The sequence below is a fragment of the Protopterus annectens genome, chromosome 13.part0 (genome assembly GCF_019279795.1).
Source record: "Protopterus annectens isolate FY-2018-M chromosome 13.part0, PAN1.0, whole genome shotgun sequence".
Taxonomy (NCBI): Eukaryota; Metazoa; Chordata; order Ceratodontiformes; family Protopteridae; genus Protopterus; species Protopterus annectens.
In genome coordinates, this window is record NC_056747.1 from 665071472 (window position 1) to 665099357 (window position 27886).

General features: G+C 42.2%; 1 protein-coding gene across 2 annotated transcripts in view; it reads right to left on the reverse strand.

Annotated features, from left to right (window-relative positions):
* The window catches only part of LOC122787571 (nucleotide-binding oligomerization domain-containing protein 2-like), a 326951-nt gene that overhangs the window by 61833 nt on the left and 237232 nt on the right, over positions 1-27886 (reverse strand). For both annotated transcript variants that reach the window (XM_044054354.1, XM_044054353.1), the window contains exon 4: positions 22638-22721. In XM_044054354.1, the coding sequence (XP_043910289.1) occupies positions 22638-22721 (84 nt within the window). The remainder of the gene's footprint in view (positions 1-22637; positions 22722-27886) is intronic.

Here is a 27886-nt window from a genome sequence, read left to right on the forward strand (position 1 = left end):
GTAAAATATCATACATCTCCTCTGTTTTCATCAACATCTCAAAGTGATTAATACTGCTTCCCATCAAAAACTCCTCTTGGAATTCTCCTCCCTTGGTCTCACTCATATATCTCTGTCATGGTGTCGTAGCTTGTTAACAAACAGACAGCAAGCGGTTAAATGGCAGAAGGATATTTCATAATCCCTACCAGTCATTGTAGCAGTCCCACAAGGCTCTATCCTCGAACCTCTCCCCTTCAACATCTTCACTAGTAAACACCACTGTGCAGTACACAGGTGACTCTACCTTCATCTGCACTGCACAATCCCCCCACAAGCTTCATGAAATTACTCATCACTCATTCTCTGCCACAGAATCCATCCATCCATCTTCAACCCCTTTTTCTCATGTTGCACATGAGGTTGGGGTGTCACTTCAACAGTGACAACCATCTCGAGCCAAGGTTTACACCGCCGGGTGGCTAGCCCTGCCGTGATACTTCATCCATACCACTCACTCACACACACACTCACACCTATGGTCAATTTAGAGTGTCTTTGGAATGTGGGAGGAAACCACAGCACCCAGAGGAAACCCACAAGACTGCAAGGATGACATGCAGACTCCGCGCAAAAGGAACCTCAGCCAAGAATCGAATAGTAGAACCTCTTGCTGTGAGGTGATAATGCTAACTGCTGCACCACCGCGGCTGCAGAATAATGATTAGCAAACTCACGCCTACTCTTAAATCCATAAAAAACAAGCTAATGCTCTTCACTCCCAAAAATATGCAAAAACAAAAATCTTCCTTCTTTATCCACTTGGCCAAATATACCAAAATTAAACAGTCCCACACACCAAACTACAAGGTGCCCTAATAGACTATAAGCTAAAATTTGACCAACACCTACTCCAAGCTATCAAACAATTCACATGAAACTAGGATCTGTTTACAGGGCAAAAATGTATCTTACTTATTCTGCCAGGCACTTTACTGCCCAAACCTATTGACTCCCATCTCTTCTGTATGAATCACCAATTCTCACTAACCTGAACACAACTGATAACATAAAAATAGAGACTTGCTATAATACAATTGCCTAATTTGCCACAAAATCATCATATAAAACCCACCACCATACAACATTAAAAGAATTAAATTGGTAGAGTTACCACACTACTTAACATACTTCCAACTATCCACTGCCTACAATCTAATTTATATGCCAATGAAATGCCCTGCTCTCCACAAAACACTTCAACCTCAATCTGGGACCATAGAGCTTAGGTCCACTAACAAATTTCTCCTTCACATGGCTAAATCCAATAATACGGCAGAAGACTGCTTATATTCCTCCTAGGTCTCTAAACTATGGAACAACCTTCCTCGAGCACAAGCAAGCTAACAACTTTCAAAACCCAACTCAGAAAACACAAACAATAACTGGTATTGTTCTTGTTCAACTCCAGGCTAAATCTACCCACAACAATGCTATTAATGCTATACATTACAGTTTCCCCACCTTAGAACATGCAAATTTTACTCTAAGAATTTCCCCAAACTCTCCCCTTTCACCCCTGCCTTGTAACTCCACTCTTCACACTATGCCACCTCTGTAACCTCTTCTACAGGACAGCTATTTACTAGCTTATCTTCTATAATACTATCTTACAAGTCTTAAATGCCAGATCCTATTAATCTTACCTTTATATAATATTCTACAATCCCAACACTACAACTAATTAACTATGTCTGTAAGAAAAAAACATTTTTTGAATCCTAGCAATTTATGAAATTATCTAATGTTAAATCCCTGTTACATTGCTGCTTAATTATGTAATGCTTGCTTTTGTCTAATATTTAATGCTTCTACATGTTCTACATGTCAAAGAGGTATGGTGAAGGACGGAATGCCTTTTGTGGATGCAGAAAATATGCCTTTTGTACATACTCATTGCACGTTTCGTCTTGGGATGCTGTAGGCATGCAGATTGGGGAACCAATCGGTCTTGAATGAGACACTCTTCTCTCATCTCGAGTATATAACAGCAGTGCTTCCATCATGCACCCCTCATCCCTCCCTGGGAGGACCACGTGGCTAACAGAACTCTCACTTCTCAGAGGTGAGAAAAGGTCTAATGGAACAGTGGCTTAATGATCATTTAGGGATTTTGGGATCTGAGATGAAAAAAAAAATGAATCATTATTGCATACCCTTTTTTCTTTGGAACAAATATTAAGCTCATTAAAGGCATGTGTGTTGGGGGTGTGGAGTCTGACTTCATTTGTATAGATGAGAGGCTGCAAGTCATACGTTTTGAGAGTAAATGAGATGCAACAAGTAACTTTTACTTAATGACATATTCTATACTTTTTATTACATGGAAAGTCTCAAAGTGCTTGAAGAGGTTGCATATCTCCTTGCTCATTTAATATATATCATGGCTGATTCACTTTGTTTCTCAATTAAACTAAGTAATTTCATTTTAAGTAAGGGAAATAAAAATAGCAAGGTATTGAGCCCAGCTGTTCAGTCAATGGCAGAAAAAAATGCCATGCCCTCATTGAAAATGTGATATTAGAAAAAAGTAAGGTGGAATTATGTGAATTGAGAAGAATAGCGACTACCACAGCAGTGTTCCACAGATGACAAAATGGTAATTCAGCTAAATGTTAAAGAAGGAAAGATAAGTTTGAAAAAAATTAAATTTGGCTTGTGGCATATTTCTGGTTTGCTAGAAGACTATACAAAAAGAGATTATAAATAGGTGAAGTTGATGATATTGAGTTCTTGCATGTTCATTTTGCCACAAGGCGAATTAAGCAACAGATAGTTCAAGTGCAAAGCAAAATGGAATTATCAGGTAGACAGACATAAAACAGAGATCAGTAACTAGCTGAAGATAAGGCCTATAAAAAGAATCCATGGACTTGTTGAAATCTGTGAAAATTAAGATGCTGCAGTGGACACATTTATTGAAATTCTTACTGGAAACTTAAAAAAGTATGTCAGTTGACACTGACTGCACCTCAGAGAATCTACTGCAAACCCTGAAATATTATAGAGAAATATGCAATGACATTTGGTGTTTTTTGAGTTGCCTGTCCCTACTATAAATCTGATTTTGGAAACTCCTCCCAGTCCAATCTCATCAGCTCATTCTACTGAGCATTAAGAGATCAGCTGTTATTCTAAGTGTCTTTGTTCTGGTTTAAGCACTTGGGCTCCAAACCAGTTATTTTACATTAGGAAGGTTTGTAGTGTACACTCTTGTGGCACTGCTGTCTAGACAGATTTTTTTTAACTACTAGACCATATAGTTTGCACATAACTGAGCATTGCTCATCAAGTTCCTTGTCTTATTGACCTATTCAGCATTTAAATTTCCCTCACCCTAGTGGATCAGTAGCCATGGATCTGCACTTTCTGAGTCGCTCTGTGGCCAGTCTAGTTGAGATGGGTATTGACATTGCAGCAACTGCCTCATATACAACGAGAACACACTTATCCTTAATAAACTGATAAAGTATGCAAGAGGTGCAAACACACTAACACCGGAGACAAAACTTTCATAAAGCCAAAAAGTACAGTTGTGTACACTTACCATAAATGTAGATGTACAAGTGTATTCATTGTTGCAGTCATTACATTTCAGTTATCTGCTTGCAGTAGCCCTCAGTCGGCCTAATTAACAAAGGCTTGGGTCCTGCGCCGGTTGCTGTCCCTTCTTCCATGACGTCAGGTCGTCAGGGGTATAAAATATGCAGCCGACGCCATTACATCAGTTTTTCTTGCCCCAGATGTCAGGTGCCTCCCCTAATGGGGAGCAATTAAATCTATAAATACAAGGATATACCTCCAACAAAAAAGCAAATACACCAAAAAGCTTTTGAGCATAGTAAGGGAGAGTAGAGGTATAGCCGAAAAAAGAAAGAGGGCTGGAGGGAGGGTAACCAGGACAGCAACAGTGAATAAACTCAAACATCTACATTTATGGTAAGTGTACACAACTGTAATATGTTCTTCGTGTTTCACTGTTGCAGTCATTACATTTGGGTAGATTCCCAAAGCTAAGTTTGAGAAGAGGAATTTAAATAAAATTAGGACCAGCTATAAGGCCCTGCAAGACTGCAGTGGCAAAGCCAGCTCTGGATTTAGAGAAAATTGGAAAATGATAATGCTTGGTGAAAGTATGTACAGAACTCCAGGTAGCAGCTTCTAGGATGTCCCTGGTAGGGATGCCCCTGAGAAAGGCTGTAGAGGTAGATGCAGCCCTGATTAAATGGGGTCTGATGCCCTGTGGGACAGGTTTACCATGGTACTTATAGCAGAAATGAATGCAGTGGCCTATCCATTTTGAAATAGTTTGCTTTGAAATAGCTTTCCCCTCTGTGCCTGCAGCAGATGCCACCAGCAGTTGTTCAGATTTCCTTTCAGGTTTAGTCCTGTCCAAGTAGAATCAGTTGTCTGTGCACATCTAAGGAGTGCAGTATCCATTTCCCTTTGTTCTGTGGGTTAGGAAAGAAGGTAGGCAAATGAATGGACTAATTAAGAGCCACAGTGGATACCACTTTGGGCATGAAGGAGGGATGTCCACATGAAAGATGATGAAAGGCTCCACTGCCATAAGGGCCTGGAATTCAGATACCCTTCTTGCTGAAGTGATTGCTAAAAGGAAAGCTGTTTTCCAAGAAAGGAATTTTAAATCTGCAGTAGCAGCTGGCTCGAAAGGAGGAAGCGCGAGTTTCTCCAAACCAAAGTTAAGGTCCCAGGCTGGTGTTGGAGCTCTCCTGGGTGGCCTTAAATTTTTGGCCCCTCTGAGGAACTGCTTGAGCAGTGGGTGAGAGAAGAGTGGAGGCTCTGTGCTATAATGAGCTGAAATGGCTGAGGCATGAATTTTTATGGAGGAAAAGGACAAGCCCTTACGAAGCATCTCAGACAAGTTTTGTAGAATCTGAGGTAAACTGGGCACTGCTGCACTCATCCCTTGAGATTGGTCCAGGCACAAAATCTTTTCCATTTTGCAGCATAAGATTTTCTAGTACTAGGGCTCCTTGCCTCTAAAATGACATCCATCACTGATTTACTGAGGGATGGTAAAGGAGAGATTAGGTAATTAGCTAGGCTGCTAGGTTCAGTGTTTGCAGCTGAGGGTGCAAAATCTGGTTCTCCTGCTGAGACAACAGGGAAGGAGTCTGAGGCAGGCGCCATGGGGCCAAGTGTGACACACTGCACAAGAGGGGGTACCAGTGTTGGCGTGGCCAGTCTGGTACAATTAAAATCGCCCTTGGCTTGTCCTGTTTGATCTTTAATAGAATGTTTGAGAGTAGAGGCAGAGGAGGAAAGGCATAAACTGATAAGTTTTTCCAGCTGAAGGATACAGCATCTGCTTTCCAAGCAGGCTTGTGGGGAATCCTTGTGCAAAATTTGTCCAATTGATGGTTCTGGGGGAGGCAAACAGGTCTATATCTGGGCTCCCTCATTTGCTTGTCAACATGTTGAAAATCCTTGGTTCCAGTTTCCACTCGTGTGGGTCCATGAGGTTTCTGCTTAGTCCGTCTGCCAGTGTATTTAGTTTTCCTGGCAGGAATTGAGCTTGTAGATTCACTTGGTAGCTCAAGGCTGTGTTCCACAATGCCATGGCTAGTCTGTGGAGGGGGTAAAAATGTTTACCCCCCTGCTTGTTTATGTACCACATGACAGTGGTGTTGTCCGTCTTTACCATTAGTTGTCCTGGAAGAATGTGGTCCTTGAAGGCTGTCAGAGCATCCTGTACAGCTAACATTTCTATTTGATTTATGTGCAGGTGCATTTGACTTGGGTTCCATTTACCCTGAATGCACTTCCGTGCCAGGTGAGCCCCCCCATGCATAGTCTGATGAGTCTGTTGTTAAGGTTTGGGCGGCAGGCAATAGTGTGAATGGAAGTCCCCTATTTTGGTGGCAGGCCTCTGCCCACCAAAGGAACTCTAGGCGTAGGCAAGGTATGATAGGAACCATTGCTTCTAGATCCTGAGAATGTTGACACCATAGGCTTTTGAGATACCATTGTAGTTTCCTCATATGCAGCCTTGCATATGGAATTACAAGAATGCAGGAGGCCATGAACCCCAAGGCTTGCAGTATTTGCCTTGCAGATAACTGGGTTTTTCTGGCCACTTGTTTGAAGTAGGTTGTCTAATGAATCTGTTTCACTGGCATGAGGAAAGCCATTTGGGCAGTTGTATTCAAGCTTGCTCCCAAATATAATTTGTTGACAGGGTACCAGGTGTGATTTCATTTCGTTTATGGTGTACCCCAGACAAGTCAGCACCCTTTGAACAAAGGCCAGATGATTCAAAAGTATGTCCTGGCTTTCTGCCGAAATTAGACAATCGTCCAGGTATGGGTATATTTGAATATTTCTTTGCCTGCAAAATGCAATGACTGGAGCTATGCACTTAGTGAATACCCTGGGCACAGTAGATAAGCCAAAGGGCAGTGCAGAGAACTGATAGTGCATGTAGCCTGTTTTGAAGCGCAGATAAGACTCCCTGATAGGGATGTGCAGGTATGCTTCTTTTAAGTCTAGTGTTGCCAACCATGAATCTTTGCCTAGCATGGGAAGTAGCTGGTGAAGAGTCAGCATCTTGAATTTTGGAATCACCAAATAGGTGTTTAGAGTAGAAAGGTCTAGGATCGGATGACATGTATTGTCTTTTCTGGGTACCAGGAAAATTCTCGAATAGAAACCTTGTCCCTTTTCCTCTTCTGGTACCAACTGAATAGCCCCCATGTTTAAGAGAGAGCATTTGAGTTTGGGCCTCTGCCCACTGATTTGGGGGTAGATCTGGCCACCCGCTTGGTGTTGGTAACGTGTGGAAGTGAAATCTGTATCCTTGGGACACTATATTTAAAACCCTTTTGTCCTGGGTAATGAGTTCCCAGTTTTTGGCCTGCAGGCAAATCTTTCCGCCTAAAGGAGCACTCAGTTGGGAAGTGCTTGGAAGTTTTAAAAGCAAGTCATTGAGACAGTTTTCCATAGGGGGGAGTCTTACTCCCAGATTTGGATGTGGAAACCTCCCACTGCTTAGTCTTGTGTGTCCCCTGGGACGGAAACCTGGGGTTTCTGCTGTGTCTGGGTTTGGACTGAGAAGACCTGGAAGGAGCTGGAAAGGACCAATTCTTAGAGGGCCAATGCCTACTAAATCTAGCAGGCTGAACTTGTAAGAAATCTTTTAACAGTTTGCATAGATTTAGCTTTATCTTCCATTTTTTTAAGAACTTCCTCAGCTTTGTTGCCAAACAGGTGGTCCTGATTTAATGGAGCATCCAACAGTTTAGCTTTAACATGATCAGGCAAAGATTGCTCCTTAAGCCAAGCATGCCTTCTGAGCATAGACCCAGTAACCGCAGCCCTGCAAGAGGCCTCTAATGAATCAAATCCACATTGCAAAGTATGTTTTCCAACATGTTCAGCAGAATGCATTAAACCCTGTAATTCTTTACTTTCAGCACAGTAAAGGAATCAACATAATTTTCTGTTTAAGCAATCCAATAACATGTTGATACTTTAACATATGAAACTGGCAATTTAAAGCCCTAATGGCCAAGGTTGCAGAAGTATAAACCTTCTTACCCCATCTATCCATCGCCCTGGAGTCTCTATCAGAAGGGGTAGGATTTTTAGCTGTAGAAGCCTTAATGCCCTTGGGTCCCTGTGAGATAGTCTCTGGATCCGCAACAGGGTTTTTAAAAAGGAACTTGTGTGAATCAGGAACCCTGTAATATCTGTCAGGTTTTCTGGGAGCAGGAGGCAAAGAATCAGGGGCCAAACTAGATTCCGAAAAGGCATCATTAACAATGTCTAGTACAGCAGGTATAGCTAAAGGCCTACGCTGAGGCAGGAGTAAGAAATCTCTAAGCCTCTTTTTTGAATCAGAAAAATCCTGGCTTTCCCAGTGGAAATGCTTTCTTAGAGTATGACAGTATGCAAGGAATCCTGGTCAGAAGATTCATAAACAACTTCAGTCCTAGGTCGATTAGAAGGGGGGGTTGGCTTCTCCTGATTAGAGTTATAAGATTTTCAGCCATTCTTATCATTTGTTTTTTAGACACAGAGGCCTAAGCATGTGGCCTGGGTGTCAGTTTCTTAGGCATGGTTCGAGATTTAGGCCTAAATGAAGAAGGAGCCATCGGTTTAATATGCAAGTCCGTAGGCCTGAATACACCCTCAAAAGACAGTGCCTGCACAGCAGCTCCGGACACATCCAAGGTAGAGACATCCGCAGGTTCTACAGTTGAAGCATCTCGCAGCATACCGGACTCCGAATGGTTCTCAGTAGATCCCTGCGAATCAGAAGTAGCAGGTTATCAGGGGCTGCGAAAGTGCCTCACTGAGTACCGGCAAACTGGCGACTGGCTTAGGAGAAGCGTCGTCGGCAGCTTTGGACCTAGGCAGCCTGTCTCTGTCTTTATCTTTTGGAATCCCAGTAGTCGGATGGCTAACCAATCACATTTCTGGATAATTAAACCGAGAACCAAAATATTTAGAGGCGAAACTATACCAATGATGGATAGTGCGCTGATTAAATAAGACACAAAACCGACAGCAAGGTACGTCATGGTCAGGGCCTAGGCAAGGAATACAGTATGAATGAAAATCTTTGTGAGGTATTTGCTTTCCACAAGTAATGCAATTATTAACTTTTACTGACATTGGTAAGGAGCAAGAAAAAGTTTCCCCAACGGGGTACTTAGCTTTAGTTGAAGACTAAGGTTCTGAAACTCGAAAATGAAAATTTCAGGAGTCGGCTGACCAGCACTTGCAAACTGCTTCTGCTTCAGGCACTGCACGGCAAGAAAGACTGATGTAATGGCGTCGGCTGCATGTTTTATATTCCTGACGACCTGACGTCATGGAAGGGACAGCAACTGATGCAGGACCCAAGACTTTGTTAATCAGGCCGACTGAGGGCTACTGCAGGCAGATAATCCAAATGTAATGACTGCAACAGTGAAACACGAAGAACATCTAGCCCTATAGAGGTTGTCAGTGACACTTGCATCATGCTTACTGTATAGGGTAAAGACAATACACATAAGCCTACTTATACTGAGGTACTTACAGGTAACCTTCCTAAAACACTAAGACCTCCTGCACAGTACAATAAAAGAAAGGGTCCTCAGCAATCACATAAACACTCTATTAAAAAACATCACCCACAGCTACACATAATAACACTATCCAATGCCTACACTGCTAAGCCCTTAAGGCAAACCAGCACACAGCTAAGCTTCCTGGTTATTGGTGATTCTATAGTGATAGACACTGATGTCCCCCCTGACCAGACTAAGAAGAGAATCACTGTTAGCTACCTTTCCGGGGCTAGCATCCGTCAAGTCACACAGGCACTCAGGTCACTGAACCACAGGTACCAGTATGACCCTGTCATAGTCCATATGGGTGTTAATGACCCGAGATGAGCCTACCGTGACTATATGAAGCAAGACATGATCGAGCTCAATGATTATGTGTCTCAGGCAGGTATGAGCACTGATCAGCATACTACTTTCTCCAAGGATGATGCCACATTACCAACAGAAAATAATTGGTTTTGCTTCTGATGTCAGTCCTGGGAGGTACAATATTTGACAGCCTGGGAGGAAATAGTTGACAGATCATGCTGTTTTGCCAGGGATGGTTTGCACCTATTCCCTCTAGACTTTTATTGGCAAAGACCTTTTCCACCCCCCTACAGTGCTTTTTTTAGGCAATGCCAAACTGATAAACCTACCAACTTAACTGAACCTATGAAGGAATATCTGAAGGTGGCACTGCTCTATGCTAGAAGTCTTAACAAGAAATTCCACTCCCTTCAAGCCTTACTTTCGCTGGAAAGTGTAGACATCTGTGCAGCAATGGAGACATGCTTTAAAGTCATGAAGAGTACCCTAGCAATGCAAGGTTATAATGCCTTTCACACCTTTAGACCAGCTACTGCACAGGAAGTAACTAAAGGTGGAGGAGTCTAAATCTAGTTTAAAACTGACCTCACAACCATACTTGCTAAAGTGTATGACCCACTGGAACACCTACATGTGCAATACATCATAAACAGGGTGTCGTACCATATCCTTGCAACAATAAGTTCCCCTCAAGTCCTGGGAAACTCATACTACCTATATCAATGTACTAGAGTCCCACACCGCTCGAACCAATACGATATTCATAGGGGATCTCAACTACCCCTCTATATATTGTTTATAGGGTCTATATTAGAACACCGAACTTTCAAAATTTCGAGTGTTCTAATATCGAAGAAACAGAAAACCGAAATTTTTCCTAGGGAAAGAATTCGGTTGTTTGCTTCTGTTGCTTTGGTATTTTCAGCGCTGTGGTGGCAAGTTACGGGTCGGGTTTAGGTAAGTGTGCGATTGTGTGGACGTGAGGGTTAGGGCGGGTTAGGTGAGTTAAGGTTAGGGCGTGGGTCAGGTAAGTGTGCAATTGTGTGGACATGAGGGTTAGGGTAGGGTGGGGTAGGTGAGTTAGGGTGCGGGTGAAGTGACTGTGCGATAGTGACAGACCTTAGGGTTAGGGTTTGGGTTAAGGTAAGTGAATAGTTAGTGGTGTATGCATAGTTTAGTGTAGGGTTAGGTGTAAGAGTTTAGGTGTATGTGTGTGGATTGCTGTTTGTTTGGTGTGCTCGTGTTGTGTGCATGTGTTTTGGAACAGCAAATCTTTTCCCTAGGAAAAAAGTTGCTGTTCTGTATGTTCGATGCTTTAAATTTTCGATTAATAGGGTTCAATATTAGAACACTCGAAATTTTGAAAGTTCGGTGTTCTAATATAGACCCTTGTTAATCCTATACCACTTCTAATGCACAAGTCCAGTGATTCCTAAACTTCGTTAATACCAACATCCTGGAACAGTTGGTCCATTCTCATTCCAGGGATGCAAACATCCTTGACCTTGTACTCATGAACATGGGAGGGGACTAATGTTTCTCAACAAATGTAATGTCTTCGCTTGTCAGATCTGATCATAAGGCAGTATTACTTGAAACAGAAATTAAATCCGGGGATCCACCGAAAACAAAAACCTTTAGGAACTCTTTCAAGGCTAACTTCTCTCTACTAAGCAACACCTTGGCTAAATTCCAAGCACCAGTAAACACCATAGCATATGCTGAGCTATTTAGCTGTGCCCACTCATATTAAGAATAAGACAAACTGAAAAGGCAAGGCACCCTGGTGGAATCACAACATAATCGGTTATACAACAAAAGAAAAACATTTTTGGCCAAGTGCAGGAGGAACAAAGCCATGCATACTAAAAGCCCCCCCGACCAATCTAAGAGGGTTAACTAATACTTCAAAGGCAACAATGAAGAAAAATAGCTTCTCAGGCAAAGGACAGCCAAAAAGCTTTCTACAGCTATGTCTGTAACCACAGAGGAAATACACAAAAAATGCGCAAACCTTACTGTAAATGGCATCACCCTCACTGAACCAGAGGCCACTGGCAACCTTTTAGCTGACCGATTCAGCTCAAATTTCTCTCCCACCCCCAACAGTCCAAAGGAAATGCCACACACCACAATCCCCCCAATCATTACTAGGGAACAGGTCATCAATGCACTTTTTCAGGCCAAAAACACTGTACAAATGGGTCCAGACAACATTCCAGGATGTTTCATAAATAGCGTGAAACATGACCTCTCTGGTCCACTTGAATCACTTTTTCAACTGCAGCCTTCACTCAGGTTTTGTACCCAAGGAATAAAAGATAGCTGCCGTCATTCCCCTGCACAAAGGAGGCCAACCACGGATTCGGGTAACAAAAGATCCATAAGTCTTACTAGCCTCATATGTAAGGCCATGGAAAGAATCATCACAAACCTGATAAATGAAGACAGGTAACCTGCAAAAGCTGGACCCATCACATTTCGGCTTTGTTAAGGGAAGGTCATGCTTATTAAATCTGGTGGACTTTTTTTGAGAGGGTCACCAAAGCACTGGATGAAGGCAAGACCTGGCCATGGCTTTTGATACAATACCCCACTCTGACATTACAGACAAGCTCAATAATTTAGATATAAACCCTTTTATCACCCACTGGGTGGCCAACTGGCTCACTGATAGGAGCCAGTAGGTCAAAATAGATGAGGCCACCTCCAACAAGGGAACAGTCACTAGCGGAGTCCTCCACAGCTCTATACTGGGGCCACTCCTTTTGCTGAAGGTTTATGGATAAGTTTGCAGATGATTAAAAGATGACAGTTATCAAGGACTCCCCTGCAGACATTAGCATTAATCAAGAAGGGCTAGCTCGGATTAAAAAATTGTGCCAAAGCCATGGTCTTAAACTTAGTACTAAGAAGTGCATAATTGTACTCTTTGGGAAGTCAACCATCCTGCCTAATTACCATGTTGATAACACGCCTCTATGAACTGACCCAGTGGTCAGGGATCTGGGTATGCATGTAGACAGTAACTTTACTTTCAACTACCATGTGGCCACAGTGGTGAGGAAATCCTTTTATGTTGCACAACTTATAAGAAAGGGCATGGCATCTAGGTCTAAAGAGGTCATTATCCACTGTACTCTGCTCTTATCAGACGACTCAGAGTACAATGCTCCCTTTGATATGTACCTCGCCAGGCATATGCAGCAACTAGAGTGCCCTCAGAGGTTCCTTACAAAAAAAATATAAGGAAAAAAAAACCTGCCTTATGCAGAGTGCCTTAAAGCCCTTTCCCTCTACTCAGTCTCCTCTAGATTGCTGACAGGAGATCTATGTCTGGCTTACAAGGCATCCACAAGCCCCACACTTATGAATCTCCTGCATATTCGTAAGTCAAAGGGTACCAGGAATACAAGGTCTATGGACCTGAATTTTGTCTGAGACTTAAACATAAGAGCAAGAATCCAATTAATAACCACACCAGAAATGCGGAAGAAACAGCAAAAGTCCAGATAAACTCCACAGATTTATTACACTTGGGGACGAAAGAGCTTAACTGTCTGTAATAAACCTAAGGAGTTTTATCTGGACTTTTGATGTTTCTTCCAAATTTCTGGTGAGACTTAAACATAACATGCTGGAGAGACAGATATGTGTCCCAGAGCCTGCCCCTCCTATGAAGCAGGTTTCCAATCCTTGTGAAGCTGAGTTTGTCTATTACCCAGTTTAAGTGCAACTTAGACCAGTTGATAGGGAATAGGAAATTCACACCAGGCCTGGCATCAATGTTCTTTATGGACAGAGGTAGCTTATAATTGCCTGGTTCTCAACATCCTATTTGGAAACAGAACATCATTATTTCTTTCGAGAAAACTTGGCTAGGCTTAGAAAGAGCCCCACCCCAGGCTGTCAGCCTAGTAACAATCTATGAATATATAAAATAGAATTTACTGTAGCTGGTCAAATGATGTATACAGATCATGATTACTTGGTTGCAACTTTTCAAAAGACTGCAATTTATGAAAGCCATCTGGGAGAGCAAGAGGTATAATATAGGCAGACTTTATCAGCGTTGAAAATGTTTTCTGTGGAAGTAATGCTGACTTTTACTATCCTGAGAAAACAATGAGTAAGCCTCATATCATACGAATAAGAGACAAGAAATCCACCATCAGGACATGAATTCTTTTATTACAAACGTTCTGGTACCTCAGCTTCTCGCCTTCTACTGGAACATTTTCAACTGCATAATATGTCCCTTTATATACCATTTTAAAATCAGCAATAAATCAATTAAATTATTCTAACTGTGTCAATTACATCATTATGTGATTAACTACATTCACCATACCATGAATTTATATTTAAAGTGTGTATTAAATTATGCATTAACATTTAAATGTGGAAATATTTGAAAATGATGTACATATATATATATATATATATATATATATATATATATATATATATTTTTTTTTTTTTATTGATGTATTCATATGTAGGTATTACAGCTGTATTTGAATGTTAAATGTTGTCATGAATGACTTTGTACTATATGGGGACATTGGTTACATGTTTTTACGTTAAACATCATTTTCTTCACAGTGGTTACAGTCTGTTAAGAGAACTGAGTGTATGGTGAATGTAGTTAATCACATGATGATGTAATTGACACAATTAGAAGAATTAATTTTTTTTTTAATTATGTGGTATATAAAGGGACATATTATGCAGTTGAAAATGTTCCAGTAGAAAGCTGAGGTACCAGAACATGTGTAATAAAATAATTCATGTCCTGATGGTAGATTTCCTGTCGCTTATTCGTGTGGTATGAGGAGTTCTTCATCTTATGTTTTTCTGAAGCGAAAACAATGACTAAGTTAAGGAAGTTTCCAATACTTTCCTTTCATAGATAATAGATACTGAATGTATGGAAGCTGCAAACCTGGGTGATTTTGTATGTCTGGTGGAAGTGGAGCATGACTAGGAAGAATACCTGTAATCAAATGAAAAAGGAAGTGTGTTTGTATGTAATGCAGCAGAAGAAATACATTTTGAGAGGGTTTTGTATCACTGTTTGCAAAGCTGTATGAGCAGAAAAGTACAGTTTTGTACCTACCATAAATGTAGATGTTCGAGTGCTAATACAGCTGCAGTAATCACATATGGGGGTTCTCTGCCGTCAGGCGGGTCCTCGGTCGAGTTCTCTGCCGTCAGGTGGGTCCTCGGTCGGCTGAATTCCAAAGTCTTGGTCCGGCGTTGGTTGTTGTCACCTTCTTCCCTGACGTCAGTGCGACAGGGGTATATAAGTCACAGCCGACGCCATATTCTTCAGTCTTTCTTGCCCCAGATGTCAGGTGCCCCCAAAAGGAAGGCAATACACAAATCATATAGCTATATGTATAAATATACAAGCAATGCAAAGTTATCAAAAGAGAGTAGTTGCAAGCAAATACACCATAGGAGGATAACCCAAAATAGGATGTACAAGGAGGAGTTAGCCACTAATCCTTTACCTAGAGGGGAAGGAGGGAGGGAAACCTGTACTGCAGCTGTATTAGCACTCGAACATCTACATTTATGGTAGGTACAAAACTGTACCATGTTCATCGTGCATACAGCTGCAGTAATCACATATGGGTAGAATCCCAAAGCTACGCACAGGGTGGTAGGCACTAGGTAGAACTGGGATGAGCCAGAATGCCCTGCAATACAGCAGTAGCAAAGCCTGCTCTAGTCTTGGAATATAAAGGCAGGTGGTAGTGTCTTGTGATGGTATGTACAGAACTCCAAGTGGCTGCCTCCAAGATATCTTTGGTAAAAACTCCTCTGAGGAAGGCTGTGGAGGTAGCTGTGGCCCTGGTGGAGTGTGGTCTGATGCCTACAGGGACAGATTTCCCATGATAGGAGTAACAAAAACGTATGCAGTGGCCTATCCATTTAGAGATTGTCTGTTTGGTAACAGGCTTCCCTTGAGCTCCTACAGCATAAGATACAAAAAGTTGTTCTGATTTCCTGAAAGGCTTTGTTCTGTCCAAATAGTAACAAAGCTGTCTATGGATGTCTAAGGAATGTAGCAGCCTTTCCCCTTTGTTTTGAGGATTGGGGTAAAATGTAGGTAAGTGTATGGCTTGATTTAAAGCTACCCTGGATACCACTTTAGGCATAAAAGACGGGTTGGTTCGAAGGGAAACCCTGTCCTGATGGAAGATAAGAAAGGGCTGCACAGCCATGAGGGCTTGAAGTTCCGAAACCCTACGAGCTGAGGTAATGGCCAGAAGGAAAGCTGTTTTCCAGGACAAGTATTGCAATTCTGTTGAGGCAGCTGGTTCAAAGGGAGGCAATGTTAATTTTTCTAGAATGTAATTAAGATCCCAGGCTGGCACTGGTTGTTTCCTTGGTGGTCTTATATTCTTAGCCCCTCTGAGGAATTGCCTTAAAAGTGGGTGAGAGAATAACGGTGGATCTGTGTTGAAGTCTGCAGAAATGTCTGAGGCATGGATTTTTATGGAGGAAAATGAAAGTCCACTGTTCAGCAGCTCAGCTAGATACTGTAATACCTGAGGCAAATTCAGTTTTCTAGGGTCCTGGCCTTTTTTCTCATTCCAAGAGCAAAACCGTTTCCATTTTGCGGAGTAAGTCTTCCTAGTAGATGGCCTTCTGGCCACCAGAATGACATCCTGCACCTCTTTGGAGAGTAGGGTCTGCTGTGGTGTTAAGGAATTTTCCATGCAGCAAGATTGAGTGTTTTTAGCTGACTGTGAAGAGTTTTGTAGTTGTGCTGAGTCAGCAGAAGAGGCATTAGAGGTAGAGGCCAGGGAGGAGTATGTGTTAGGTTCCTTAGGAGTGGGTACCAGTGCTGCCTTGGCCAGTCTGGAGCAATCAGTATCATCTTTGGTCTGTCTGCTCTTGCTTTCAAGAGCACCTTGGATAGAAGAGGCAGAGGTGGGAAAGCGTACACTGTCCATGCTGTCCAACTGAATGAGAGGGCGTCCACCCTCCATGCCTTTGGATGAAAAGTCCTTGAACAAAACTTTTCCAATTGATGGTTCCTGTGGGAGGCGAAGAGATCTAGGTCTGGCCTTCCCCATGCTTGGATTATCTTTGTAAACACCTGTGGATGCAGCTTCCATTCGTGTGGATCTGTCATATTTCTGCTTAGATTGTCCACCAGTGTGTTTTCCAAACCTGGCAGGTACTGTGCTTGAAGTTTGATTTGCCATTCCAGAGCCAAGTTCCAAAGTGTCATGGCTAGTCTGCACAGGGGATATGAATGTGTTCCTCCTTGTTTGTTTATGTACCACATTACTGTGGTGTTGTCTGTTCTTATCAATAATTGTCCTGGATGCAGGAGGTCCTTGAAAGCTGTAATTGCATTCATCACTGCTAGCATTTCTTTTTGATTGATGTGAAGGTGCTTTTCCTTGTGGGACCACTTGCCCTGAATGCACCTGCCTGTCATGTGCGCCCCCCAGGCATAATCTGAGGCGTCTGTTGTGATGACTTGATTTGCTTGAGGCTTGCAGAATGGGAGACCTGTGTTTGTTTGACATGCTTGTGCCCACCATAGAAATTCCTTTTGCAGACATGGAATTATTGGTATTATTGTTTCCAAATTGTGGCTGTGTTGAGACCATAGGTTTTTTAGGTACCATTGAAGTTTTCTCATATGCAACTTTGCACATGGGATTAAAAGAATGCAAGATGCCATCAAGCCCAGAGCCTGCAGGATTTTCCTTGCAGTAAGCCTGGTACAATTTGCTATTGTTTTGAAGTACTGAGTTAGTTGCCCTTGTTTTTCTGGCGTAAGATAGGCCATCTGGGTGTTTGTGTCCAAGTTGGCACCCAGGAAGGTTATTTTCTGAGATGGTGTCAGCCTGGATTTCTCTTTGTTGATTGTGTATCCCAGACAATTCAGTAACCATGTTGCATAAGCCAGATGTTCCAGAAGAGTGTGCTTGCTGTCCGCTTGGATCAGGCAGTCGTCCAAATAAGGGTAAATTTGTATCCCTTGAAGTCTGCAGTAGGCAATTACTGATGCCAGGCATTTCGTGAATACTCTGGGCGCAGTAGATAAGCCAAAGGGCAATGCAGAGAATTGATAGTGGATTGAACCTGCAAGAAATCTGAGGTATCTTCTGCAGCTTTGTCTGATTGGGACATGCAGGTATGCCTCCTTGAGGTCCAATGTTACCAGCCAAAACTCCTTACCCAGCATGGGAAGAAGCTGCTGTAATGTGAGCATCTTGAATTTTGGTGCAGTAGAAATGTATTTAGGATGGATAAGTCCAAAATGGGTCTCCAGTTGGTTCCTTTTCTTGGTACCAGGAAAAGTCTGGAATAAAACCTTGACCTTGTTCGTGAGTAGGAACCTCTTGAATGGCTTTCATGTCCATGAGTTTTGTAATTTGCATTTGCGCCTCTGCCCTTTGATTGTGTGGCAGGTTTGGCATGCCTCTCATTTTTGGAAGAGTGTGAAAATGAAATCTGTAGCCTCTGTTTATTATGTCCAGGATCCATTTGTCTGTTGTGATAATCTGCCAATTTCTTGAAAATAGTGCCAGCTTTCCTCCCAAGGGGGCTGCCAGCTGTGATTTGCTTGGCATGAAAAGGAGGAAGTCATTGGGTTTGCTTTCTGTATTGTTGTGCACCGTCTTCGCCACCTCTTGGTGCTTGAGTTTGCCATTGTCTGCCTCTATATGATCCTTGAGATTGTCCTCTGCCCCTTGAGCACCTGTATCTACCTCTTTGGGGCTTGTCCATGGCTGGAAAGGACCAGTTTTTTGTAGGCCAATTTCTGCTAAAATGAGGTGGTTGTACCTGTAGAAAAGCCTTGACAGTTTGCATAGATTTAGCTTTTTCTTCCATTTTTCGTAGTATCTCCTCAGCATTAGTACCAAATAGCACATCCTTTTGTAAAGGAGCATCTAGTAGTTTAGCTTTAACATGATCAGGCAAGCTTTGTTCCCTAAGCCAGGCATGTCTACGAATGACTGCTCCTGTAGCAGCAGCTCTACTTGAGGCCTCTAAGGCATCATAACCACATTGTAAGGTGTGTTTACCCACTTGTTCTGCACTATGCATCATATCCTGCAATTCCTTCAAATCTGGTTGTTCAGGTTGAGACATTTTGTTTCTTAATTGTGATAACAGAAACTGCTGATATTTAAGCATATGGAACTGACAGTTTAAGGCCCTCATGGCTAGAGTGGCCGAGGTGTATACCTTTTTCCCCCACCTTTCTAAGGATCTAGATTCTCTTTCAGAAGGTAGTGGGTTCTTGGCAGTAGAGGCCTTCATTCCCTTGGGACCTTGAGAAATGGTTTCAGGGTCAGCATTATGGCTTTTGAAAAGAAATTGGTGAGAGTTAGGGACCCTGTAGTACCTATCAGGTTTGACTGGTGCAGGAGGCAGGGAATCCGGATTAAGACAAGCCTCCGAGTAAACATCATCAAGTACGTCCAGAACAGGAGGTATAGCCAGAGGCCTGTGCTGAGGTAACAAAAGAAATTCCCTAAGCCTTTTTTTGGAATCAGAAAAGTCTTGGCCTTTCCAATGGAAGTGCTCCCTCAAGGTGTGCAAGGTTTCCCCAAAAGAAAAATCTTCTGGGGGAGATACAGAAGGAATGGACTGTTCTGCATCAGAATCTTCATAAGGGGAGTACGAGTGTTCCTCCACATCAGAATGTTCTGAGAAAATGGAGCCCTGTTCAGAAGAGGGAGAGTCTTCCTCCACTCTGGGTCTCTTGTCTGGAGGGGGTTGGGAACCCCTGATATAGGAAATTAAATCCTCAGCCATTTTTAGCATCTGCTTTTTAGGCATGGGGCCTGGGGATGGGCCCTGTGCAACAGGCCTCTTGGGATGCATGGCTGATTTGGACTTAGTGAAGGCCTTAATAGAAAAGGAAGAAGAGGGTCTAAATACACCCTGGGTGGAAGTGGACCTGTCCACATTAGGAGGCTCAACACTCACTGTGGTTTTGGTGGTTGTAGTCTGAGTAAGGGCCGAGGTACCAGCGGTCTCGGGTACAGAAGACACCGCCGAGGAAGTGTCGTCGGTAGTCAGGGACTGCATAGGCGTCTCGCTGAGAACCGGACCACGTGTAGCCGGCTTTGGCGTGGTGTTGGTGGAGACCGTGGGCCTCGCATGTCGGTCTTTGTCCTTGCGTTTTTTGGACAAAACGGTAGTTGGAGTATCCGACGACATTTTATAATCAAAGGCTTTACCAAAATAATGTTGGGCGAACTCCACCCGACGCTTAATAGTGTGTTTATTGAAAGTCGCACAGAAGCGGCAGCCCGAGACGTCGTGGTCTGGGCCTAAACAAAGTATGCAAAGGGAATGGAAATCCTTATGCGGTATTTGCTTCCCACAAGAAATACAATTGTTAACTTTGTCTGACATCGGTCTGAGGCAAGAAAAGTTTCCAACGGGTACTTAGCTTTAAAGAAGACTTCGGTTTCCAATTTTTCGTAAATTCAGGAGCTGGCCGACCGGCACTTGCGAACTGCTTCTGCTTCGGGCACCGCGCGGCAAAAAAGACTGGAGAATATGGCGTCGGCTGTGACTTATATACCCCTGTCGCACTGACATCAGGGAAGAAGGCGACAACAACCGACGCCGGACCAAGACTTTGGAATTCGGCCGACCGAGGACCCGCCTGACGGCAGAGAACCCAACCGAGGACCCGCCTGACGGCAGAGAACCCCCATATGTGATTACTGCAGCTGTATGCACGATGAACATCTAAATAAAGTATGTTTCTGAGGAACCAGCTCTGTAGCATAGAAATATAAAGCCTTGACTATTACTCAGACACTGGAACAGTTGGTTGGGGTGGGGGAATGAGAGTTAATGATGACTCCTCTATGCAAAAGGGGGAGGTTGGTTTCTAGCTGGCCACTGTTCTAATGCAAGTGGCAGCTTGACAAAGGCCACTGACCATGGTGGCATAAGAATAGCTTTTTAAGCCAACAGAAGTTCTTTAGAAGCATGTACACATGAACATACATACATCTGTGACAAGACACTGGTGACCCCATGGTAATGTGGTATCTAAATCAACCACTGGGGAAGGGATTAGGGCAGGCTTAGTGTTAGGGGACTGATGATGAAAGCTGATGACTGAAATGAGGCTTGTTGGCCAGGGCTACATGGAACGGTTGGCTTTGAGTCCCAATATGGGGGGTAAGCCAGCATCACCAGGCTGATGGGACAGTGTGGCCTAGCTGCAATCAAGTTAGATGGAAACGATATCTATGGGCCCTGAGTTGGGGATGTAAGCCAGATTCACTGGCACAAGTAAAAGACGTTCACTTCCTTGGTGTACAGCCTGATAGGACACAGGGAGAAGCGCCCTAACAGCTGCCTGGATGACTGCCCCTCCAGATGACTCTTACATCTAAATTGGGGGTAACTAGGATGGGAGGAATGAATGGGCTCAAGTCCCAGAGGGGGAAGCTTGGTGGTCAACAGGCATGGGAACAAAAAGCACCTAGGAAAAAATGATGCTTCCAAAGCCTATTCCTTGGTGAAACATGACATAGCCATTGTAAGACATAACATAAAGACTTCATTATGGAAGAAAGAAAGTAGGGTGTCCACTAAACACACTGAAATTAAGTGAACAGTAATTAAAAATGTAGCCCCCAGTGACATAGTCAAGTTTCTTCTTTTTGTTCTTTTTTTAGTTAGTTTATTTTTTAACCACTTCAACAACAGAGATGAGTATTTTGGGATAACAGATAATTACTATGACCGCCAAAAAGACAGGAGGTAAACATCTGAAGTACAGAAGAACAGACTTGCTGATGCTGAATATGGGAAGGCCTACAAAAGAGGATGCACAAGCTGAGACCACATATGATACCACAAAGACAGAGGTTTGGGGAAGATGGAGAAGTCTCATCAGTACACTTTGTCCACATGCATGTCAATGCAAAATACCATACATTGTGTTAAAACCTGTCAAACTCCATTTGGATGGAGCAGAAGCAGTGGTCCCCAGCCCAAGCCCAGAATGACTAGATAAAAAGTACAGTACATCTCTCAACAGATATCAAACATTTCTGGTATTAGGTTGCCATCATTTTCTTTTACAAACACACTTAAATAAATCAAAATGTAAGCCACAGCACTTTCATCCTTAACCCCCACACACACACAAAAAATGACAGCTACAGGGATTACAGAAAATATTTACAATGTAGAGGAAAAAACTTCCAAGACTGCAACATTTTTTGACCGGTTGAATTCTACAAAATATATAATTTAAAATGCTGCAGATTCTGGTAGTGAAATTTTCTTCTTTGATGAAAATATTATTTTTTTCATCCAACTGTGGAGGAAGTGATACGGGACAACAATGTTGCAAAAAAGAAAGATTTGACCTGCAAAGAGTCGACATTTGCATCCTTTCACCTAACTGCACCAACCAATGAAAGCACTGGAGAAAAAAGTTGAAGGGCGATGATATGCACCAACCAATGAAAGCACTGGAGAAAGAGGTGAAGGACGATAATATGCATCAATCAATGAAAGCACTGGAGGAAAAGATGAAGGGCGATGATATGCACCAACCAATGAAAGCACTGGAGGAAAAGGTGAAGGGCGATGATATGCACCAACCAATGAAAGCACTGGAGAAAAAGGTGAAGGGCGATGATATGCACCAACCAATGAAAGCACTGGAGAAATGATAAAGGAGGAACATCTATCACACTCTCTCTTCTTTTCTGTTCTTGGTGGATTGGACACTCTAAATTGTCCCTAGGGTGTGTGTGTGTGTGTGTGTGTGTGTACCAATCATGAGCAGACAGATGATCCACTGTGGCGACCCCTAACCAGGAAAAGCCAAAATAAGAAGTTATGAAATTGTTATTGACAAACACGCTGGTATCAGTTAAGGCCTGGGCAAGGGCTGACTGCATGGGGACTCAGCCAGAAAAAATGTTTACAAGAAAAACATATAGAAAAGCACCCCCGCCCCCCCAGTTGGAGGTAGATTTTTTTTTTGTCCTATATAATAGCATACATTCACCACAGACAGTCATAAAATTGGATTTCATTCATTCTTTTGTTCTTTGTGGAGAAGTAGTGGGCAATGGTAGAAAAGCCAAGCATCAAGATGACAAAGTGGCTAAACAGAAAGAGGAAATCCAGCCAACAAATACTGCAATGAAGCAAAGAAGAAAAATAAATAAACATCACCTGATATCCTTCAGAGTTGTGTTTCGCTTCAAAACCTCAGCTAGAGAGATGGCTCCAACATCTCCAATACTGTTGCATGCCATTCTGCAAAGAAAGATAGTTAAATTAGCTTACCATAATGAGATTGTTTATAGACCCCAAAGCATTTTTTTATAGAAAGGCCAACACAGCTCTCATAATTCCAGTTCAACTATCATTTTAGCAGTCTTCATAGAGGGTAATGGTTAATGGCCCAGACACAAAGTATAACGTGCAGTTAATGTCCTGTCTTGATTTTCAGCTGCCTACGATACCATGTACCCTTGCATCTTCAACACCATGCATATATCCACATCTAATCCTTCAGCAAATGAGGACTAAAACTGCATTATAATTTTCAGACAAGAGATTGCCACAGTATGCACTGTAAATGGACCGTGTTGTGTAGAAGTGCTAAGTGCAAGGAAAAAAAACACATATTCACCCTAGTATGCAAGGCACTTAATTTTTATTATAATTTAATTTTTATTATAATTTACTGGACACAATCACCCAAGTGTACTTTCAAGGAAGACCGCCTGAGTTTACTGGCAGGCTGCTAATACAGACTTTATACTTTATATGGAAAATGGGCTTTTTAACATATACAACTTGTTTTAAATTCTAGGTGTAAACCTAATTCTTACTGTTTTGAGATCCGCAATACTTACACCTATGTAAATCAGTAAGATGTTAAAAAATGATGGGGGAATGATCAAGGACTCCTCTCCTTAAGAATTATCCTTGAATACCTGCTGTAGGCTGAACTTCGGAGCAAAACACAACCTTATGAGATGCTCTTGAGATACACTTTTCTGACAGGAATGCCTAGACTTATAACTCAAATGGACTGGGGAACTTTTGCCCACAGCCATTTAAAAATATCACAGTAAGGCCTCTGACTGCTCAAAATGGCATATCTTGTTTCAGCACATCGTTTCATTGTACGACCTTGTAATCTGTGAAAACATTATTTATTTATGTGTGTGTTTTTTTTTTTCATTCAGGGTATACCTGCCTGAACCCATCTATCCATCCAGCTGCAGCTTTTTCTCATAGGGTTGGAGTGTCACATCAACAGTGACAATCATCTAGAGGCAATGTTGATATCCCAAGTGGCTAGCCCTGCCATGGTTGCTCTTCGATAGCACACTCAAACATACATACATACACACACAAACACACACCCCCCATGACCAATTTAGTGCATCCAATCCACCTATACTGCATGTGTTTGGAATGTGGGGGGAAACCCACATGACCACAGGGAGGGCATGTAGACTCTACACAGAAGGCATCCCACATTAGAATTGAACTGGAGAACCTTTTACCATGAGACGACAATGATAACTGCTGTGCTACTGTTCTAGCAATTAGTTTTCATCAGCGCACTACTCTGCTAAACAAATATAGACATAATAAATGTGTTATTTATGAAAGCTTTATTGAAAAGCATTCTTAAAACTTGACTTATTACATTACTGATTGTGACATCTACGAGTTTTTTTTTCCTAGTCTAGTATCAGAAATATATAGTAGGGCGGCCAAGGTGGTGCAGCGGTTAGCACTGCCACCTCACAGCAAGAGGTTCTCTGGTTCGATTCTCGTCTGGGGTGCCTTCTGTGCAGAGTGTACATGTCAGACCTCTCAACCAGTCGGGGACAAATTTCAACAGAATCAGGGACAAGTCATGAAAAAATCAGGGACACACTTAAAATATTAGTGCTATTAACTTGAAACATTGACAGAATCAGGGCATATGAATTAATACACACTTTCTGAAGTAAAAGAAGTCTATAACTTTTAATTATTGTCATTATTCATTAAGTGTAATTCGTTACCTTTCCTCCAAAAGTCACTAGTTTTAGAAGGGATTAAGAGGGACAGAGCTAAAATTTGAGTCAAAATCAGGAACAGTTGAGAGGTATGCTACATGTCCTCCCTGTGGTCACGCGGGTTTCCTCCGGGTGCTCCGGTTTACTCCCACATCTCAAAGACATGCTGTAGGTGGATTGGACACTCTAAATTGGCCCTAGGTGTGAGTGCGTGCATGTGTGTGCCTTTTGTGGAAGGTTGGGCGCTGGGCTGGCAACTCGACACCGTAAAACTCCACTGCCAATCATGAGTGGACAGAAGATCCGCTGTGGTGACCCCTAACTGGGAAAAGTCGAAAGAGGAAGAAGAAGTATCAGAAATATATAGTGCTGAGACTATTTGTCTGCTTAATGACGTTAGTGCTGTTAGAAACAAAGGAAATTAAATTCCTATTCTATTATGTCTACAGTATTTAGTGATCTCCTGAGACGTGTTAAACTGTTTGGTAACTGTACGTCAGTGGTCCACACACAGGCGGAAGTCTACGTCTTTTTCCAATTCACAGATCAGCAGTTGGGTGTAACATATGCTTAAGACCACCTTACTCTTTGTCTGGGTCACAGATGTACCATGGTTCTATTTTTTTGTCATCTCAGGTGTTGTTCATTACAGTTCAGAATATTGAATTTTTTTAAGCTCCAGGCAAACTTCTCTAAGAATCTAAATCAGTCACACCTTTTATTAAATGTTAGAATCAGCCATCCGCAGAAATGTATTGGTTTAAATTACATCAAGGCAATGAGGCATTCTTGGTGTGAGGGAAATGCTGCAAAAGTACATGGGATGCCAAACGTAATTATACTCCCACCCTGCTACAATCTGTGCACATGCAAAGAAGCGGATGAGGAACAGCAGATCTACTAAATCTACCTGAAAGTTGAAGCTAGTCCTACTGAAGTGGTTACCCACCCTTACCTTTGTTCAGTTCCCTCTATCCAAGACTCGCTGAATCTGTCTACAGAGCTACATTCCACCACTCCATTATGCTTAGGTAAAAGACTCTCTGAAAACGTGCTTCCTGTAAAATTTGCCTTAAACCTTCCTTCTTCCTGTCACCTGTGCCTTTTTATCTCTTTTCTTACCTAAAGTCTGACATCTAAACCTCACCAAACTCCTAAATATTCAACACGTTCATATCACTGTTGCTGCCTTTATTCCTTCACTGTGCACATTCTTAGCAGACTGTGGTCTTTTCCTCAGACTCCAGCAGTTTCTCCCATTTATGCAGCCTTAGTCTGCTGCCATCATTTCGGTCAGATGTACCTCACTGAATTGTGATTAAACTATACCCTTTATTCCAAGTACGAACATTCATTCTGTCTCTCTTCAATCACAAATCCTAAATTTTGAAATAGCCATGTGATGATTCTGACAAAAGAAGACCTATGAGTCATTAAGCAGGTCAGTGTAACTGCCGTCCCTCATTGTTGAAATGAACCAGAAGTCTGTAGATGCAATGCCCAGAGCTGTAAGGAACAAGTGTCTAATCTCTTCTTGCACCTTTCAGAATAAAAGTCAATTTAATGGGTGTCAGATAAAGGTGGCTTATTATGTAACGTGTGGTGAACAGCAAAATACAAGAATGTTAGCAGCATACAATGGTGGTAGGTGGTAGCTATAGTCATATATCATTGAATCTGTCTTGAATGACAGTTTAAACTGAAGCTTCTGTAATTCTGAAGACAGTAAACTGGAATATACAAATTTCTGTAACTCTGAAGATTAAAACAAACTGTTCTTTTGTAACTCTGAACTCAGCTGTTTTACCTCTGTAACTGCAGAACTAAAATAAACTGCACATCCTTCTGTTGTTTCTGCAGCTCAGAACTTCTGAATAAGTTTCTATCTTAAAAGCATCTTATTACTAAAACACTGTAAATTTTCCTACCCAGTTTACACGCCTCCTTAACTCTGGTTCCCAAACACTACACCATCTAAATAAGATATTACTGCAGGTGCCTGTCTCCAAACTGTTTTTGTATTTCTTCAATGTTCTAGTTCCGCAGATCTTTATCTGTGTTTCAGTCTGAAGGTTATTTCAATGAGCTTGTGTATATCCCTCACTGAAACTGTACTTAAAAAGCTGCCATGTAGAATGTGAATTATAAAATGAAGATACAGGCCTTCTTTAATGCATTTCTAGTCTGTCCCAGGTATCCTAGTACTCGTCTACGGAGGTAAACCTCACCACTCTTTACTGCCATACATTCCTCAACAAGATCACCTTCTACCGTATACAACAATATACTCTAGACTGCCTTAAACTGCCCCCTTCCCATTGATAACTATTCCTATCTCCGCTATGTCAGTGCCTCTTCTCCTTCTCAGTCCCTGACAAGGGGAGATGTTTGTATCATCTGCACAATTCTGTCTTGCATTGTATACAAGCAAAGTGCCATGTCTTGCTCACACCCAGCTTTTCATTCCCTATATCCTTTTGGCAAGTCTCCAATGTGTGCTCTCTAGATTACTAATTTCCTTCATCCCTTTATCCACCTTATAAAACTGGACATGGTATTTCAGACATGGCTTTACTAGCTCCCTGCATTTACATGCAACAACCACTTTTTTTTGTACCATCAATATTTCCTAAATCCACTCCCAAAGGCAGCATTCTACCCACAAACTGACAGCTTCAAACTGCAAAAATTACTCTCTCTGCATTAATATAGCAATAACCCACGTCTGGGTGTGGGTAATGCTGGATTTACCCACGGTTGATCTGGTTTGGTCAAGAGGGCGAAGCCCGAGTGGCCAAACAAAGCCAACCGTGGGTAAATCCAGCATTACCCACACCCAGAAGTGGGTTATTGCTATTATACAATGACATTATTTAAGAAAAAAAAATAAATACTTTTCTTAAATAATGGCATTGTATAATGCCTCCTTGCTGCCCTTCCGCAGCTGTCTGGTATTTTGCGGCAGTTCTAATGTACTGCGCATGCATATGCCCATGCAGTACATCAGAGCTGTGGGGAAAAGCAACAGAGAAAGCAAGATCTTCATTGCTTTTCACAAACTGTTTCACTATGATAAATGGGTTTAACATAGCGAGACAGCTTTAAAAAAAGCAACGGAGAATCTCTGTTGCTTTTTTAAAAGCTGTCTCGTTATGTTAAACCCATTTAACATAGCGAGACAGTTTTGAAAAAAGCAACGGAGAAAGCAAGATCTCCGTTGCATTTTACAAACTGTCTCGCTATGTTAAAGGAGTTTAACATAGTGAGACAGCTCTAAAAAAAAGCAATGGAGAATCTCCTTTGCTTTTTTTTTAAAGCTGTCTCGCTACGTTAAACTCATTTAACACAGTGAGACAGTGTGAAGCAACGGAGATCTTGCATTCTCCGTTGCTGTAA